Source organism: Siniperca chuatsi, linkage group LG21, assembly GCF_020085105.1.
Source record: "Siniperca chuatsi isolate FFG_IHB_CAS linkage group LG21, ASM2008510v1, whole genome shotgun sequence".
In the NCBI taxonomy this organism is placed as follows: Eukaryota; Metazoa; Chordata; class Actinopteri; order Centrarchiformes; family Sinipercidae; genus Siniperca; species Siniperca chuatsi.
Window position 1 is genome coordinate 12,362,714 of NC_058062.1, and position 18,021 is coordinate 12,380,734.

General features: G+C 40.1%; 2 protein-coding genes and 1 long non-coding RNA gene across 7 annotated transcripts in view; all 3 read right to left on the reverse strand.

Moving 5' to 3' along the window:
• Positions 1–10,661, reverse strand: part of abca3b (ATP-binding cassette, sub-family A (ABC1), member 3b) — a 33,013-nt gene extending 22,352 nt beyond the window's left edge. Inside the window, exons 1-6 of one of the 4 annotated variants that reach the window (XM_044180255.1) lie at positions 10,365–10,661; positions 10,079–10,214; positions 9,132–9,230; positions 6,555–6,801; positions 1,128–1,255; positions 317–482 (exon numbers count right to left, since the gene is read on the reverse strand). In XM_044180255.1, the coding sequence (XP_044036190.1) occupies positions 317–482; positions 1,128–1,255; positions 6,555–6,801; positions 9,132–9,185 (595 nt within the window). In that variant the 5' untranslated portion in view covers positions 9,186–9,230; positions 10,079–10,214; positions 10,365–10,661. Of the gene's footprint in view, positions 1–316; positions 483–1,127; positions 1,256–6,554; positions 6,802–9,131; positions 9,231–9,839; positions 9,982–10,028; positions 10,215–10,364 lie in introns of those variants that run through there. The other 3 variants (XM_044180256.1, XM_044180254.1, XM_044180257.1) reach the window with 3 other exon arrangements.
• A 3,759-nt stretch (positions 10,662–14,420) lies between these two features.
• LOC122868389 (putative nuclease HARBI1) lies at positions 14,421–16,158 on the reverse strand. The gene is given in 5 exon segments (XM_044180259.1): positions 14,421–15,170; positions 15,265–15,376; positions 15,473–15,588; positions 15,658–15,837; positions 15,840–16,158. Coding segments are annotated over 5 exon segments (1,068 nt in total). The 5' UTR covers positions 16,129–16,158; the 3' UTR covers positions 14,421–14,799.
• Positions 16,155–17,167, reverse strand: LOC122868390. Of its 2 annotated transcripts, XR_006376098.1 has the most exons (5): positions 17,109–17,167; positions 16,957–17,018; positions 16,788–16,874; positions 16,308–16,700; positions 16,155–16,209 (listed from the first exon to the last, which is right to left on the reverse strand). It is a non-coding gene; the product is annotated as an uncharacterized LOC122868390 (long non-coding RNA). The 2 variants fall into 2 exon arrangements; XR_006376097.1 differs by having other exon boundaries at positions 16,162–16,700.
• Positions 17,168–18,021: the final 854 nt, after the last annotated feature.

Consider the following 18,021-nt stretch of genomic DNA (forward strand, 5'->3'; position numbering starts at 1 on the left):
AGACAGGGCTCTCGCTCCAGGGACTGTGGAAAATAAGTGCTTTTCATCAATCATAATCTCTGCCTGTGGCTTTTTAAAGGAGTAATGTTAATCTGAATAACTCCTCAAGGAAATGTGACGTCTTTAAGAATATTTAACATTTATTTTTGGATGAGAGGCCCTCTCATGCAGGTTTAGTAGCATCAAAGCAGACAGGATGTTTTAGTTTGCAAGACCATAAAGGTGACAGAGAAAATCAAGAAAGAAAAAGTGGGAGAGACAGATAAAGAGAAACAAAGACAAGGAGGGTCAAATAGAAAAAGATGGGGGTTCTCACCAGGCGTGCCCCCCTCCTTGTCATACTGCTCCCTCGGGCCTGGCAGTTGAAACAGGGGATAGAGGCTGAGCGTGTGCCAGTCCAGGTCATTGTTCGGGTTCAGCTCTGACCTCTCCTTGGGTGGGGCGTAACGTGGGGTGAAGGTGAAACGCAGGTGGTAGCTCACCTTTATATAAGAGTGCAAAAACAGAACGGAATTAGTCGACACGAACAAAGCCAAGAGGAGTGGTGTGAATTTCACACGCATCAGGTCTCTCTGTCAACTTGGCTTCAACTAGTGCCTGTGCCTCTCATTTAGTCAGGTTTGTTGTAGAGTGAGTAAATCAACTAAGCAATAAATAAGCTTACACTATGTGGTGAATGAAAGAGTTACAGTATGTTTTGGTAAATTAATTACATCATTGTCCATTTTAGGCTAGTCAATATTTTGGGCATCATATTGTTTCTGTTAAACAATTGCCCTCATACCAAAGTAAACAAACAGGGAGCAGAACAAAGTGCCTGAACCAGTATTACTGGTAACACATACTGTTAATGTTAAGTATTCATTCCTTCTTACACTGAAATCAGTAAAACAAACAGTACAGTTACAGTGTTGCATATTTATTTTACACCTCTTTTAAGTAATTGTGCTTCTGTTAAAATACAGAAAAGCAGAATTTACCACTCATGTCGTGGCTCGACTCTGCAGTGTCTCTGACGCAATTACCAGATAACAAAACAATGCACTGCAGTTGCACCCACCCCTGAGGTCAAGAATCAACCATCTACCTGCTATTGTGTGTGACAGTGTGTGTATGCTGCCTTTTACCTTTATGGGCAGAGGTTCATCATCATGAGTGAAGGGGTGCTCAAACACCACAGCAGCCAGCAGCTTTCCTGACAGAGGGTCATTTCTCACATAGTCCTCAAAGTGCTCCTCAGTCTCAAAGCCACGCACTGGGAAAGAAACGTGTACACACACACAGATACAAAGAACATTACATTAGTTGTGGTGTGGTATTCATCTCACGTATTTCTGTTTTCATCCATGTCTCATTGCCACTGACAGCCAGGAAGTTGGGCGAGATGCTGTCAGCATACTGAATTCTATGGCCAATATTATCAACAGGTCAAATCCCAGAGAACAAAGTACACTTGAATACGCCCACATACAGGCTTTCTTTGACACAGATGCTAAATCACAAAAAAAGGGAAGAGATACACATGAAACTGAAACACACAAAAGACATCATAACATAACATTACCATAGACAGCTTGAAAAAACCTAAGCAGTCCAAATAAAACTGAATGAAAACAGAGAGCAGGACAATAATAGATTAAACAGATTTGGTTTTCTTTTCACTTTTGATTGAATTTATTTCTTTTCTAGAACTGGATTTCTCAATGGCGTTTTTTATTCCAATAATCAAGCACACATGAAGGTATTCTGAGTATGGCAAAGGACGTCAGTATAGCACATTGGTCCCAGGGTTAAATCTGGGTCAGTCTCATAAAATAAACACTTAAATGTGACACATGGAGGGTACAGAGGGAAACAGCTCAAGCATAACCAGCTGCCAAACACACCAGTTTAAACATGCACTCTTCAATTTAGCTGCATTTCTTGAATACTACTGAAATTACTTTTAGTAGTAATTCCCAACCAGGGGTAGATGTATCCAGGCCAGGGATTACTTCTGCAGTTGCCAGGAGGTACATGGAAAGATTGTGGAGCAGATAAACTAATTTGAAAAAATATAATTTATGTTTTGCTCCAAGTTATACACCCACCCATTTGTGTGAACAATTTAAACATCCAAATAGAATTACAAATTGGTATGATGCTGATCGTTAGTAAATTTACTAGTAAGCTAGCTACGCTGACAGCACACACCTCCCAACAACCTTCATTCATCAGTCTTTGTAAAACCTTAAAGCCACATGTTGCAACTGAGAGTACATGAATACTAGTTAGCAAGGGAGCAGAAAGTAAAAATAGTTAGCTAAAAATAATGGATATATGGTTTAAATAGCTAGATAAAGGATTAAAGTAATTTATAAACATCTGAAATAGTTAAATTGTTAAAATTAAAGAGTGAGCATTTTAAATAATTAGCCAAGTAATGGATAAATGGTTCAACTAGTTAGCTAAAAATAATTGCTAAACAATTTAAGTAATTAGCTAAAAGGTAAAACAGTTGAAATAATTAATTGAAAGCAATAGATAAACAGTTCAAATAATTAGTTACATGTAATAGATAGTAAAATAAAAAGTTGAAATAGTTAGCTAAAAGTAATGGATACCAGTTGAGAAAGATTGCTAAATGGTTGAAATAATTATCTACAGGTAACATCCAACATCAGATAAAAAAGGTTGGGAACCACTGGTTTAACTGATAGAGTCCCGCCTGTAACCTCTGCTGTGTGCCTGACTGCTGACCAGGTGAGAGGACAGCTGATGAAACTCCACTCAAACAAGGCTACAGGCCCCGATGGCGTTTGCCCTGGGGTGCTAAAAGCCTGTGCCCCCCAGCTATGTGGAGTCCTTCAACATGTCATCAAATTGAGCCTGAGCCTTCAAAGGGTCCCTGTTCTGTGGAAGACATCTTGCCTCGTTCCTGTCCCGAAGACGCCGTGTCCCAGTGGCTCCAAGGACTACAAACCAGTGGCACTGACCTCCAACATAATGAAGACCCTGGAGAGACTGGTGCTGGAACAGCTGTGGCCCATGGTCAGACCCCTCCTGGACCCCCTTCAGTTCGCCTACCAGCCCCGGCTGGGAGTTGAGGACGCCATCATCTTCCTGCTGAACCGCATCTACACCCACCTGGACAACCCAGCAAGCACAGTGAGGATCATGTTTTTTTACTTCTTCAGTGCTTTCAACACCATCCGGTCAGCCCTGCTGGGTGAGAAGCTGGCAGCAATGCAGGTGGATGCCCCCCTCGTGTCCTGGATTGTGCACTACCTGACTGGCAGACCTCAGCATGTGCGCCTGCAGCACTGTGTGTCGGACAGCGTGGTCAGCAACACTGGGGCCCCTCAGGGGACTGTCCTCTCTCCCTTCCTCTTCACCATCTACACCACAGACTTCAGCTACCACACAGAGTCCTGCCACCTTCAGAAGTTTTCTGATGACTCTGCTGTGGTGGGATGTATCAGCGGTGGTGATGAGACTGAGTACAGGGCTGTGGTGGGGAACTTTGTCTCATGGTGTGAGCAGAACCATTTGCAGCTCAATGCGACAAAGTCTAAGGAGCTGGTTGTAGACCTACGAAGGGCCAAGGCACCAGTGACCCCGGTTTCCATCCAGGGGGGTCAGTGTGGACATGGTACAGGATTACAAGTACCTGGGAGTACACATGGACAATAAACTGGACTGGGCTAAGAACACTCAAGCTCTGTACAGGAAGGGCCAGAGCCGCCTCTATTTTCTGAGGAGGCTGAGGTCCTTCAACATCTGCCGGACAATGCTGAAGATGTTTTATGAGTCTATGGTGGCCAGTGCTATCCTGTATGCTGTTGCATGCTGGGGCAGCAGGCTGAGGGTAGCGGACGCTAAGAGGCTCAACAAACTGATCCGTAAGGCCAGTGACATTATGGGGGTGGAGCTGGACTCTCTGGTGGTGTCAGAGAGGAGGATGCTGGCCAAACTACATGCCATCTTGGACAGTGTCTCCCACCCACTCCATGACGTGCTGGTCAAACAAAGGAGTACCTTCAGCATAAGACTCATCCCCCCAAAATGCACCACAGAGCACCACAGGAAGTCATTCCTGCCTGTGGCCATCAAACTCTCCTCCCTCTAAGTGTTAGTCTATATGACCCTAAGTCATCAAACTGGACATTGGATCATTAACATCACTGCAATACTTGAAATAATTGTGCAATATTCTCTGTTTAATACTCCTGTGCAATATACTCTTTTCAGTTTAATTTATTAATATGCATTCATACTTCTATTACTGCTGTGCAATATCCACAGTCTAATAATAATATTAATAAGCTACAGTTAACTTGACAGTACTCATTATTGCACTATTACTTATTACTTATATTATTACATTGTATTTTACCATACATACTCGATCTCTAAATCCACTTTGGTACTTTACACTTATTTTAGCTTTTATACTTTATATCCACTTGTACTTAATTTATCTTACCTGTATTATATTGTATTATATTTTGATTCGCTTAGTACTTCTCAAGTGTGCACTGATGTGATAGTGAGCAGCTATAACAAAAGTGTTTCCCCTCGGGGATCAATAAAGTATTTCTGATTCTGATTGAGTCTGATTATTTATTATTTATACAGATTATTGAAAAAATTATAATTTTCTCGTTAGCGCTTTTCAAATGTGCGATCATACAAATTCAGTAATTTTCAGACTTTCCCTTTGAGCTATAGTAACCTGTGATGAGAGTGTCATTATATTTAATTTAAAAAAAAACAGATTAACTGAAAATGAAAATTGCAGCCTTATTCTTGAATGGTAATAGTACAAGAAAACACAACATATATGTCACTGATGAGGTACACAAGACAAGTCAAATAAACTTTGTAACAACAACAAAAATGTGAGATTACACAATATAGGAAATCTCATTTCACAATTCACTATTTCATAACACACCATGTAAAACATATATTAGCTGTTTTAACACCTAATATCTTTACAGCAAAAAACACCACAAATATGTTGTGTTTTTTTAATGGTCCCAGTTCAACAATCCTTGTGTTGTTTAAATATGTAAAACTATGACATTTGAAATCTTACAGGACTTTTTAATTGCTGTCAACTGAATCTGTTCAAGAGAATCTATTATTTTAGTCTGAACATTGAGGTCACATTTTGGTGGTCTTCTGTGTGCATGACATACCAAAAACCATCCTTGATCATTCCCCTCCACCTTATCCCTCTGAACGCTGCTAAATTATTCATTAATGGCTGGGCTGGGATCTCACACGGCTGTGTGCAAGACAACCTGCAGTCAAACAGATCTGTCTACCTGCTGCTACATCTCTGCCTTCAGCCTCGCACTGCTGCTATTTGGCCATCTTGCTGATTGTCTGTCAACGCGAAAACAAATATGTAAACAGCCTGTTTGCACACCTGTCAGTCAGACTGTCTGCATGTTTATTTGAATAGCTGGTCAAGCAGAGATGTGTGTGAGTGTGTGAATTTAAAAAGAGATGAAGTGTAGGTGTTCTGAGAGAGGAGACTAACATGCTACAGTGTGTTTGCTTTCTTTCTTTCCCTGTCTAAATGCCCAGCTGATACAGCCTGACACGAGAGAAGGGTGCGGCCTGTTTGCTCTCCTGAGGGCCGTTTCTAGAGGAACCAGTATTCCCAGCTCTGTCCCGAATTTCAATTGGTGTCAATCCTGTGGTATTTGTTTCACTGGTTATAATGGTGGTACTAACTGCTCAAATTGGGGATGTAAACATTTGGTTTTGCTATCAGAATCCAGATATTTAAAGCAACAAGTCAATATTTTATCTCAAATATTTGTGACAGTTCCTTTCAGTAATATCCAGCATTTTTTTTCTATTTCAATTGACAGTAAACATCAAAATGAGATTGGTGGTATAACATTTTTTATTACTTTTTACTACTTCCATATAATATTGCTTTCATGCCAAAAGTTAGAAGAGAGGATCTTTTCAGGGCGAAAAAAACAGCACATAACTTCATGTAAACCATAATTTGTTGTTTCTACATTTCAGTTTTTGAAAAGATTAAAGTATCAAGATATAACATGTTAATTAGTGAGCTTTAGATGTGTTTTAGGCGGATTTAGTTACCTTTGACAGAGCAAGGCTAGCTGTTCCCCATTACTAGTCTTTACGCTAAGCAAAGACAACAGGCTTCTAGCCTTATATTTACCGGACAGAGTAAGAGTGGTATTGATCTTCTTGCCTAGCTCTCTGCAACAAATCAAAAAAGCTTATTTCCCAAAATGTCAAATTCCTTTAACAAAACATCTAGGCTGCTAGATTGCTAAGATTACACTGAAGAGGAACGAGAAAAACAAATTTGTGTAAAGCGTCCTAAAATTCCTAAATACAGTAAGTTGTTGAAAAACTGCCATTGACTAATCTTTGGTGCCAATCGGTGTTAACCAATGGCAGATAGAAATTATTTTAAACTTTAGATGCTCTGCTTTTCAGAGATTTGCATTTGGAGTTGCATTTTAAACAAGCCAACATTGATGTACTGAACCTGCCACCCATTTCCTACTAATACGTACCTGAGGAGAGGGACAGGCTGCCTCGCACATCCTCTGCCACCTGACGCACCACGCTGGAGTTACCAGGCACATAGGCCAGCTGTAATTTTTCCATTAACATCTTGGGTAGTGCGTCGACAGTGTAGCTCTCGTAGACCGTGGCATTTGGGTAATCCTTAAAAGGCACCTTCTGACGTAGCACGATGAGGATGCCGGAGAAGAGCAGAGGCAGGAGTATCTCCACCAGAGTTACCAGGATTTGACGTTTCTGGAGAGCAGGAATAGAGATAATCTGTCATCTGTTTGATAGGGATGTATAAGGTAAGATAAAAAGAGGTGGCAGATAAAAAAAAAGAGTGAAAGAGGAATTTAGGGTTTAAGGGAACATAAGGAAAAAGTTTTGAAAAGGTGTGAATTAAGGTATTGAGATGAATAAACTATGCGATGCAAATTATCACAAGGAATAAATATAACCCAAGAATAGACATGTTCCCTGTATGTCCAAGTTTATAAAGTCTGTTTTAATTTATAAATAAATTTAGTCCACATTTGAACAATATTGTTTTGTGTAAGGCTGCGTATTGAACCTTAATACTTTTTGGGTATTGACCAAATTGTGTCCATAGCTATAAGTACCAAAACGTGTCAACTCATAGCTGAATGCTTAGTCAGTGTAGTTTACTTTGATCAAATATTAGTAATAATGGTACATGACAATAGTAATATTTATGCTCCATTTTATGTATTTTTGAAAACATGTCTACACTCAGCAAAGGAAGGAATCAACATTTTGTATTGTTCTGATACCAGTATTGAAACACAGAACTCCTAATACTGTGTCATTCAATACAAGCCTCTAAAGTTTGGTTTTTATCACCAATCACCACATCTGGTTGATTTTGGTTTAATGTAAGGCTGCTAAGATACCACTCTAAATGGTCCAAAACCCACTGTTTAGTAAAAAATAAAGAAAACTCTCAAATGTTGTACTTTTATCAAGCATGCATGCATTTGAGTCCTGACTCCACTGTAACTTGTACAATGAGCATGGGTGCGTGTGTTACAGCCTCAGGCCACAGGGACATGGTCCATGTGGATTCTGACATACAGGGAGTAGTGCACTGCCAACTCAATACAACACTTGAATGAGGCACACAATAACAAATTGTCTCAGGCAATACCAGACAGTATCAAATTTAGTAAAAACATAGGCTATCACCTAGAAATCATTAACCTCTATTACTAAGGTGCAACTGCTTTTGTTAAGGATATAAAAAGATTAGCTCAATAGATTTCAAATATATTTTGCATGAATCCATTTAAACGGTTCTTATATAGGGGTTTATAATATGCAAAACAGATATTTTCCTTGATTCACAATATAGTTCACACTATCTTTCATTTTGCTCTTGCATCTCAGCTATCAAACTGCTGTAGCTGAGCTGGAAATATATCAATGTGACCTCAAGTTTTCTAAATGTGGGCAGTTGTCCATGGGGATAAGGACACCACCAATAAACAGGATGGCCTAGAAATGGAATGGTCTTTGCCAAATTACAACAGGCTTGAATTACAATGCCCACACTTTGGTAATACAGTTTAAGTGATTAGCATGCACTCTAGTGTGTCTATTTTCTGCAGCCAAGATCGACAAGCAACACCAAGATGCTCAGTATTTTTTCCTGCCTGGCCCTAATGGAGTCTCTGTAGTCTCTAGACAACCACAACTGGAGCAGCAGTGAGTGGACAAAGAGTGCTGGAGCAACAACCTCACAACACGCATTCTCTGTTGCAGCTAGCCAATTCCATTTCTGAACAGTTGCAGGCAGCATTGTGCAACCATCAGCTGATATTAATGTTCAAAACTATGCAAGCTGCCATTCAGAGCAATACACTGGCACTGTTTAGTGTAAAAATTCTTTGTTATTTATCTTCTGTAAACTGAAGACAGACCCTGAATCTGACGATATGATTTTCCATGAACTACACAATAGCGCAAGTGAACTGCTACCATAGGACGCCTTGTCTTTCTTGGAGATTCTGAGTTGTGATATGGTGTATGTAACCTGCCTAACATGTTTACCAACTGTTGAAAAGGTAGGAAAAAAATTTAAAATGTAAACGTGATTACCTACATAATTGCAATATAACAGAAGAATCTATTTACATGTGTGCGTGTGTATCTCAAGTATATGTAGAATACATAAATTGCTCATAACTTTTCACCCTTTCCTTTTTCTTTTAATTTCTTAGTGTTTATTTCTTTCAGTGATTTCTCCAATAGATAGCCATATAAGGTTAGGAAAAGCATGTGACAGTTACCAGCGTGTTGACCTAGCTAGAGCTTGTGACACAGCAACAGTGCAGGCATGCTGTATATTACTGGGGTCAACCAGTTTCTAAGTAGCTGGGTAACATCATAAGTTGTAGAAAACAAAATGTTAGTCAGTTTATTGTATTTATGATGGACCCATAAGCCTATAACTTAATAAATACTGTCATACAGGCTTCTGCTCTGTAAACACAACTACTAATCTTCAATTCACAGTTGCAAACAATGTTAGCACCTAATAAGGACACATACAGGCTCCAACTCACCTGCTGAAGATAGTTTTTCCAAACCAGCAGCCCAAATTGACGCATGATAGCCATTTTTAACAGTGGACAGAACACAGTCCAGTCAGCTTTCTACAGTGGCTGGAGATAGAAAAAAAGTGACATTTTTAGTTTCAGGTTAGAGCTAAATGTACAAATAACTGTTTTTGAAAAATGTTTTATGATGGTTTCTTGAAGCTTAGTTGCGTTTTTGAAACAGCTTTAAACTGCAGTGATGGCTGTAAAGGTTTCTGATCTCAGTTTCTGTTTAACAATAATTCTAGAAAACAAAAAAGAGAAGTGAAATTGAGCAATCACTAGCATGATGTTTTGTTATGTTCAAAAACTGTACACAAAGTAGAGAAATTGTGAAAAAGATCACAGGATAGGGAAATAACTAACTGGTACTATAACATGAAAGAGGTGATGCCAGCTTGGAAATTAGCTCAGGTAGTAAAAAGAAAACCTCAAGCAAAAGATTTAAAAAACAACGGTTGTTGACATCCACATGCTGAACCAGTTGGACAAGCCAATGGAGATTATTTATAGGACTATAAGATGGTGACAGACAGGAATCTTTACGGCAAATAAAACAGCTGATAAACTCCCATGCAAACATAATATGAACTTTTGCTAATATTGACACCTTTGCAGATATAGTCACATAACTAGGTACAGTTTAGCTGTTAAAGCTAGAGCAGCCAGGTTTACCTCATGAGCATCCAATTTCACAGCACAGCACACGAGTTCATAAATGCAATAAAACTGGTCAGACAGGGACCGTTTGAATGTCACACTAGTGCCATTCGTCTGAGTAGCTACATCTCTTTCATGATATGTCAGGGGGTCACTGAATGTATTATCCGTATAACTGAATTCAGTAGAAAACATGGTACATACTTAGAGCGCCCATTTCTCTGTCAGTAGGTTCTAGCAAACAATAAACGTACACAAGCCTTTAGAAACGTGAATTTTTTCCTTATAAACGGAAATCTGCCTTGCTCTTCTGTGATTGGGCCAACGCAGCATTCCGGTGCTCCTGATTGGACAATCGGCCTGCTTGTCAATCAAGGATTCTGATGAATGCTAATGATGGAGAAGAGGGACAAAGCTAGGTATTTCCAAAACACAATGTGCTGACTCACCGACAGTATTTCATTTTACACGTTATTAATCAGTAAATGTGTCCACCGAAGTGACTTAGTAGTGATTTATGACACAAATATGTCAAATTACCTCAACAAAAAGCAGGTTTCGGCATATGAACTTCACGAGCTGTGGTCTCTTCTGGGAGGTGAAAACAATTCCTCCTTTTTGTGTTAAACCGATTACAAAACCATCACTGCGGGGCTTCTTCCTTCACACTGTCGAGGCTCGGCCAGCGTTAGTGAAGCTAAGGACGTCTGCAGCCCGCTCCAGGTTTTTCCCCCTCCAGTTTGCTGCCTTCTAGCGAGGCGATGACATTGCACCAGCCGCTGGATAAGCCCGTGAATTCATCGTGCAAAATGCAGCGACAACAGTCAACAAAACACTTCACGTGATCTCAGTGGAGCAGAGTGTCACGTGCTTTATAGGCACAGCTGTCTGATAACTACCTATATATATTATTTACGTGCTGTGACTCATATGTATGTTTTTTTCTTTACATATTTATTTATTATTTCAATTTCTAGTGCTATAGTATTGCCCCTCTACATTGTTTCAGCCATTACTTTGTTGTGGTAATTTATACTTTGCTCTCAAGAATATTTCCCTTAAATATTTGGTAGACTCATAAGTGCTATGAGGTTTTGAAGAGCCCTTAAATTTCACTTTTTAATCTCCAAGCTCAAACACAAACACACTATGCTTTTAGCTCAAGAGATGCTGGCCCATTTATCCAGGAGACATGTTTCCTTTTTTAATTGTTGCTTATATTTCTCATTAAAGGTGTACTCTATATTGCACTTTCAATAAGCTGGGGGACTTGCAAGAGACGGATTCAATTCAGATATCCTGACTTTAGTTAGTCAAATCAAAGCACATTGAAAAACAACCAGAGTTGTCCAAAGTGCTGTACAATAAAATAAAATAGATAACATGACATGGTAATAACCATAATAACAATACTATCCCATACACAAATAAATAAGTAAAGGAACAGATGGAAAATTTAAAACAGAGGAGTAAATGTGAAACATAAAACCTTTAGGACACTCAAAGTCCTGAGAATACATGTGGGTCTTAAGTTTAGCCTTAAAATTGTCTACAGAGGGGGAACACTTTATTGAAAATAGTAAACTGTTCCAAAGCTTTGGTGCGGCTACTGCAAATACACAATCTCCCTTACCCCTTAGCCTTGATTGAGGGACAGCCAGGAGCAGCTTGTCTGAGGATTTGAGAGATCTGGGGTTGGAAAAGGGGCAGAGGAGCCCAGAGATGTACTGGGGCGCCATGCTGTGTAAAGCTTTAAAAACAAATAATAGAACCTTGAACTCAGTCCTATACTTGTTGAGTTGCCATGAAGGTTAGGCGCCAGGGGCCCTAGGTGATTAGCTATACCCCAGATGGAGTTGGAGGGACCAAATAAGACCACTTCGGTCTATCGTTTAATTGAAAACAGTTTTTTGCCATCCAATATTTCACATCTCGGAGGCAGTCAAGGAGGAAGCTGTGTTGTTATTTTCACCAGGTTCCAATGGGAGGTATAGCTAAGTGTCGTCTGCATAGCAGTGGTAGGAGACATTGTATTTATGGAAGACCAAGCCTAAAGGGAGCATGTATAAGGCTAATAATATGGGCCCTAAAATGGAGCCTTGAGGTACTCCATATGTGATAGGAGCAGATGAGGAGAAGAGGTGTCCAGTTTTGACAGAAAAAGATCTGTCTTTAGGTTAGAGGCGAACCACTGGAGGGCGCTACCTTGGATACCGACCTGACACTAGTCTATATTATAAAGTTTTTAAAATGGCTGGATCTAACAATTTCCATAATGCAACTCAATAATGTCTTTTAATTAGACCCTCCCTGCTTGATAAGACTTCATCTTTGAACCTCCACCCCTTGAGTTTGTAACACAACCTTTCTGTTTTAAATTTGAAGCCTCTGGATTATTTTTTTAGACTTTAGAAAACTTCCTCCAGAGCTGCAGAAGACATTATACAACTTTTTTCAATGGGTGAGAAGTACTCTTCATTACAAGTAACGTGAACTTGTGTAAAATTGGTGGAGTGTCCCTTTAGCTACTATTGAGGGAACTGTGGGCCTCTCCTCTATACTTTTTCCTGGAAATTTTAGGCCATCCATCCATTTTCTACCGCTTGGTCCCGTTAGGGGTCGCGGGTGACTGGAGCCTATCCCAGTGACTTTGGGCCTTAGGCAGGGTACACCCCGGACAGTGGCCAACTCGTCGCAGGGCTAACACAGACACAGACAAGGACAGACAACCATTCACTCTCACATTCATTCAATACGGGCAATTTAGAGTTATCAATTAACCTACACATGCATGTCTTTGGACGGTGGGAGGAAGCCGGAGAACCCGGAGAGAACCCACGGTAACACGGGGAGGACATGCAGACTCCACCCAGAGAGATTGTGTGATGTTGGTCTGGTCCGGGAATCGATCCCACGAACCCACGATCTCCTTATTGGGAGGCAGGAGCTTTAGCCGCTCTGCCACCGTGCACCCCAAGGAGTTTACATTTTAAAGTTAAAGTTTATACACTGATTTTGGCTGATTGCAGTATTTTTAGACCCATTATTTTTCCAACAGGATTCAGTATTTCTCCACCAGAAGTGGAGGCAGTGTGGAGAGAGAGCATTTAGACCTCATGTTGGGAAATAAAAGGCTACTGCTTTGTTTTCCAGTCCCCTAAATACCACATAATTTCCTAGAAAGTTTCCTGAAAAGAACTGTAATCCAGTTCTACATTTAGGAAAAAATAGAGACAAGGTTCAGAGACAGTTATTTTAAAAAGTTTAGTGAGCTTTGTTGAGTTTAAAAGCAGTTCTTGAATTTGCTTGAAAGGACAACTCTATTATCAAAAAAAAACTTTATTTAAAAAATATATAGAACACCTAATTCTGAATTAAAAAATGTAGACTCTGTCTCTTTGTGGGGGTTTGGTAGTTGGACTTCTATTCATGAACTCAGTATTTTTTCTATGGGTGCGGCCCTGCTTAATAGTGCCACCTGGTTTTGATGAGCTCTTGAACACAACTTGAACTCAACTTTTTAGTCTCTAAACCCAAACACAAATACTAGCTAGCTAGCCCATTTATTTTTTTGCCCTAGATAAATGGTTCTTTGGTAATGGTAATCGGGGAACAATCATTTTGAGCTATTACAAATTAAACTGTGTCTGCAAAGGCATGAAAAGTAACACTGAAAGCCTAAGGAGACAGCAGCATTGGTATATTTTTATTTACAAAGCCATGCTGGGTGTAATCTATCACTCACCAACAGCTATTATGATTTTCACTCCACTAGATGGCTTACTCTATCAGGTACCCAGGATTTGCCCAGAACTTGGTAGAGCAGCTTTCTCTTATTTTGTGCCCTGGGGCCTGTTGCACAAAAGTAGGATAAGGGATTAAGCCAGGATATCTTGGTGATCCTGGCTCAATTGATCCCTAATCCGGTTGCACTAAAGCTGGATAGGGTGCAGGAGGATATGTTATGGTATAAATTACCATGGAGATTTATTCTGTGGAGCTAGCCTGCTCCAGACCAGGCTAAATTCCAGGATCTATTTAATCTCATCCCTAATGTCAGTCAGCAGTCGCCACAAATGGAAACCAATAGTTATTTCACTGCTCACTATACATTGTTATCACATATAACTAGACCCACTGTCATTATTTAAAACGTTTGTGATCATTAATTTCAATCATTTTGGATAAATAATGATTTTTAGATGATGTTGCTATCATTAGATAATTTACAGTTTCCAATAGACTATAAGGCTATATATAAAATGATAGAATATTAGGGCCACAGAGGGAAAAAAAAAAGACAAGTCATAATATTGTAACCAGTTGTTTTAAAGGAGGACAGTTGTTAAAATGACAGATGTGGGGCATTTCGTGAAATTGTACTTCAGTATGGTTTCATAAACAAAGACATGCTGATGTGCCAGAATATGAAGTATCACATTGTCATAACTATCAAAACTGTAAAAAGAATGTTGCTTTTCTGCAGAAAGAACCAGCCTCATAAATTTATGACTTTATCCTTTTTCCTCAGTGGGGCCCTAGTACTCAGTCATATAAACAAATACACATTCCATATGAATATAAAAACACAATGTGTAACATTATGTTCCTTTATTGAATAAGGACAAAACAAAGCAGGTAAACTATCAGCTCCTTTCGAAACTGAAGTCACAGTGACTCTACAAGATGGAAAGCACAGAATCAAAGCATATTATACAAAATGATACATACACATTCAAAGGTCTGTATATAACACACCCTGCATGTCTGCACACTAAAATAAATGCAGGACAAATCCATACACATCAACTGAACAGACAAATGAATGGATGCAGTAGCCTCCCTGCAGCCTTGTATTACACACAGTATACCGCACAAACATCATAAGAGGCCAAATTCGTAAAAAAACCAACCAAAAAAACCCTATTTCCTCTGCCACAGCAGGACATTTTTACCTAAATTGAAAGCACACATACTAACTAAAATAATTCAACACATATTGGTCCCTCAGCAGCCGACCACTGTCGTCATCAGGGAAGATTGCCGGATTGTCCCAGTCCATGGCTGGTGGCACTCTGGGGGCCCTCTCCTTCCTCAGGCAGGCCACATTGTGGAGGACAGCACAAGCCACAGTAATATCACATGCCCTAACAGGGTTGACCCTTAATTTGTGAAGGCAGTGAAAGCGTGCCTTCAGGAGGCCAAAGGTCATTTCAACTTTGGCCCTGGTCCTGGCATGGGCATGGTTGTAGGCCTGCTGTGCTTCCTGGGGGTCTGTGAAAGGTGTCAGGAGAAAAGGCTGGCAGCCATACCCCCTGTCTCCCAGCAACACACCAGAGAATTCACCTGTCAACACAAAATCTCATCATTACTACCTCATAAACACAGTGATATTCTTGACACAGCCATGATTGTTATAAATAGGGGTTGTGTGGCTTACCTTGTGATAGGCACTGATAGATTTCAGAGGCCCGAAAGATTCTGGAGTCATGGACTGAGCCAGGCCATTTTGCCACAACATTGCTGATCACACAGTCAGCATTGCAGACCATCTGAAATCATAAGATGAGGAATATTACACCAATCAGTGCACATCATTGGCAATGCAGAGTGTTCGTCAATGGACAATATCAAAAAGTTATGTTCACCTGAACATTAATGCTGTGAAAGGATTTCCTATTCACAAAATCGGCCTCATGGGCACCTGAGGGGGCTTTTATCCTTATGTGTGTGCAGTCCACTGCACCAATGACATTGGGGAAACCTGTCACACAAAGTAATGAGTATCCTACTATGTGTTAACAGTTGTCCTGTAATTTGTAGATCCTCTTACCTGCAATCCTATAGAACTCCTCTTTCATGTCACAGAGTCTTCTGTGGCCAGGGAAGGAGATGAAGACATCTGCTAATGCTTTGATAGCCAGACACACACTCCTTATTGTGCGGCAAATTGTGGCCTTGTTCAGCTGTTCTGCATCCCCCACTGAGTACAGGAAGGCTCCACTAGCAAAAAGCGCAAGGCCACACAAACCATTTGCTCCACACTCAGTGCATGGCTCCGTGCAGTGCGGTGCTTAATCCTGGGACCCAGTAGTCTGCATAGATACCTGATGCCATCTGCAGAAAACCTGTATCTTTCATATAGATGGTCATCAGGGAAGGCCAGTGGGTCCAACCGGTCCCTGAAGACCCTTTCTCGCCTGAAGGCTCTCCTCAGCACAAGTGCTTCTTCATCCACCACATCTCGCAAGAATGGGCATGCCATTGTCAGAGCAGAAAGGAACACACAATTTTGGGCCTTCATATAGGCTAGTGGCCACACCTGGTGCTGGGGGTGGGCAAAAGAGGCCGGTGCCTTATAACGATGACTTGGTTGTACTGATTGCTGTGAAAATAAAATATACCTTAGAAAGATGCCACCGTCCTGTGTGCTCACAATAAGAGCTCATATGTCATGGCTCACTTGACTTTACGAGAATATACCTAATTTTTATTTTGAGCTGTGTCATCTTCTTGGAGCTGGGGGAGGAAAGAAAAATAATGATTAATACATTTGTGTTACAGTTAGCATACAGTGTACATTGAAGGCATATCTCACCTCCCTCTCAAGTTTTTTTATTTCAAGGTCCAGTTTCCTAATTGTCCTCTTTTTTATTTCGGACTCCAGTGCAAGATTCTTTTTCTTCTTGTACTGAATGTCTATGTCTGCCAGTTCTATTTGGCGCCGGAGGTGGTTGCCATACAACTTTCTGATAGCTTGTGAGCTCTGTGAACACAATACAATTAGCGCAGCTGGAATTTGGCAGGATGTGGTGTCCTTTTATTAATACGCACTATGTTGCCAGGCTGGTTTTCCCACTGTATAGCATCTGGGTCCTGTAAAAGAAATTAGATTTTTTGATTTTGATGAGGACTCCTCACCATTGTAGAGTAAATAGTACTTTCACAGTCTTAACATGATACCTCATGCCTTCTGGAATCCACAGAGATGGTCTCCTCCTCATCATCGTCTCCATCATGTGCTGTTGCTGCTGCACTGGGGCTTTCACCCTATCACATTTAATCGGATTCATATTGAAGCTAGTAGACAAGACATGCCAGGCCTACAGTATGCCTTTGATGGAGTACTCACTGGATCAGCATCGTCTGGTGCTTGTGCTGGTGGCTCTAACAGGAACACAGTGCTTCCAGACACTGCAAGGCAATAGGTAAACCAAAGTCAGACAGTCCAAATTGATTCAATATGAATGTGGTTGTATTCCATGTAGAGATGGAAGGACATACCTTGAATGAAGCGGGTGGCATCTTGGGAGGAACCTATGCTCGTCTCTTTCCCCAGGGATCCCCTCTAAGACGGGCCTGCCTTTATTTAGCTCCAAGGCCATGTCCTCTGCTGGGGTAAGGTCAGCCTTTGGTGACCCACCACCCGTGCCTTGTCTGTGGGTATTCTTTTTCACTGCTAAAACAGTACAGACAATGTGTGAGCAGGCACCTTCTGGGTACAATATATGCTTGTGCTTTGTTAAATATTAGTCAGGGACCATACCATTCTGCAGAATGTTCTTGTATTTGATTTTGACCTGCTGCCATGTCCGTTTTGGCCCGTTCATGTTTAATCTACATCACACGCACACACACATTCTTTATCACAAGAACATTTAATGGAGTCACACTGACAAAAATGACTTGGTATTTTTGTATTGTTTTCAGTAAAAATATAAAAAAAAAAAAAAAAAAACACTAAAGATGTATTTTCTTGATTTTCTAAATGACCTAGCAAAATAAGTATAGGTTTAGACCAAAAATATAAACTTCAAGTAAATGTGTGCTTAAAACAAGCAAATAAATTTAAATATCTGTCAATATAATAAGAAAAATTCTCTTGAAATAAGTTTACTTTTTCCATAAACACTTACTTTTAGAAAAGTTCTCTTGTTTCACTGGCAGAGTTTTTGCTTATTTTCCTAGGTTATTTTGCTCTAGAAAATATTTAAGATTTTTTTTAGATATTTTTTTTTGACTGAAAACAAGACAAAAATACTAAGTAAGAAAGACATTTTTGCAGTGCAGTGAGCAACCAACCTTGGGTCCTTTGAAAGGCGCTATATAAATTAAAGTGATTATTATTATAGCTCATCTATGTATTCAAGAAAATTTTATTTATATAGCACTTTTCACAATTGTTTCATTCTGTCAA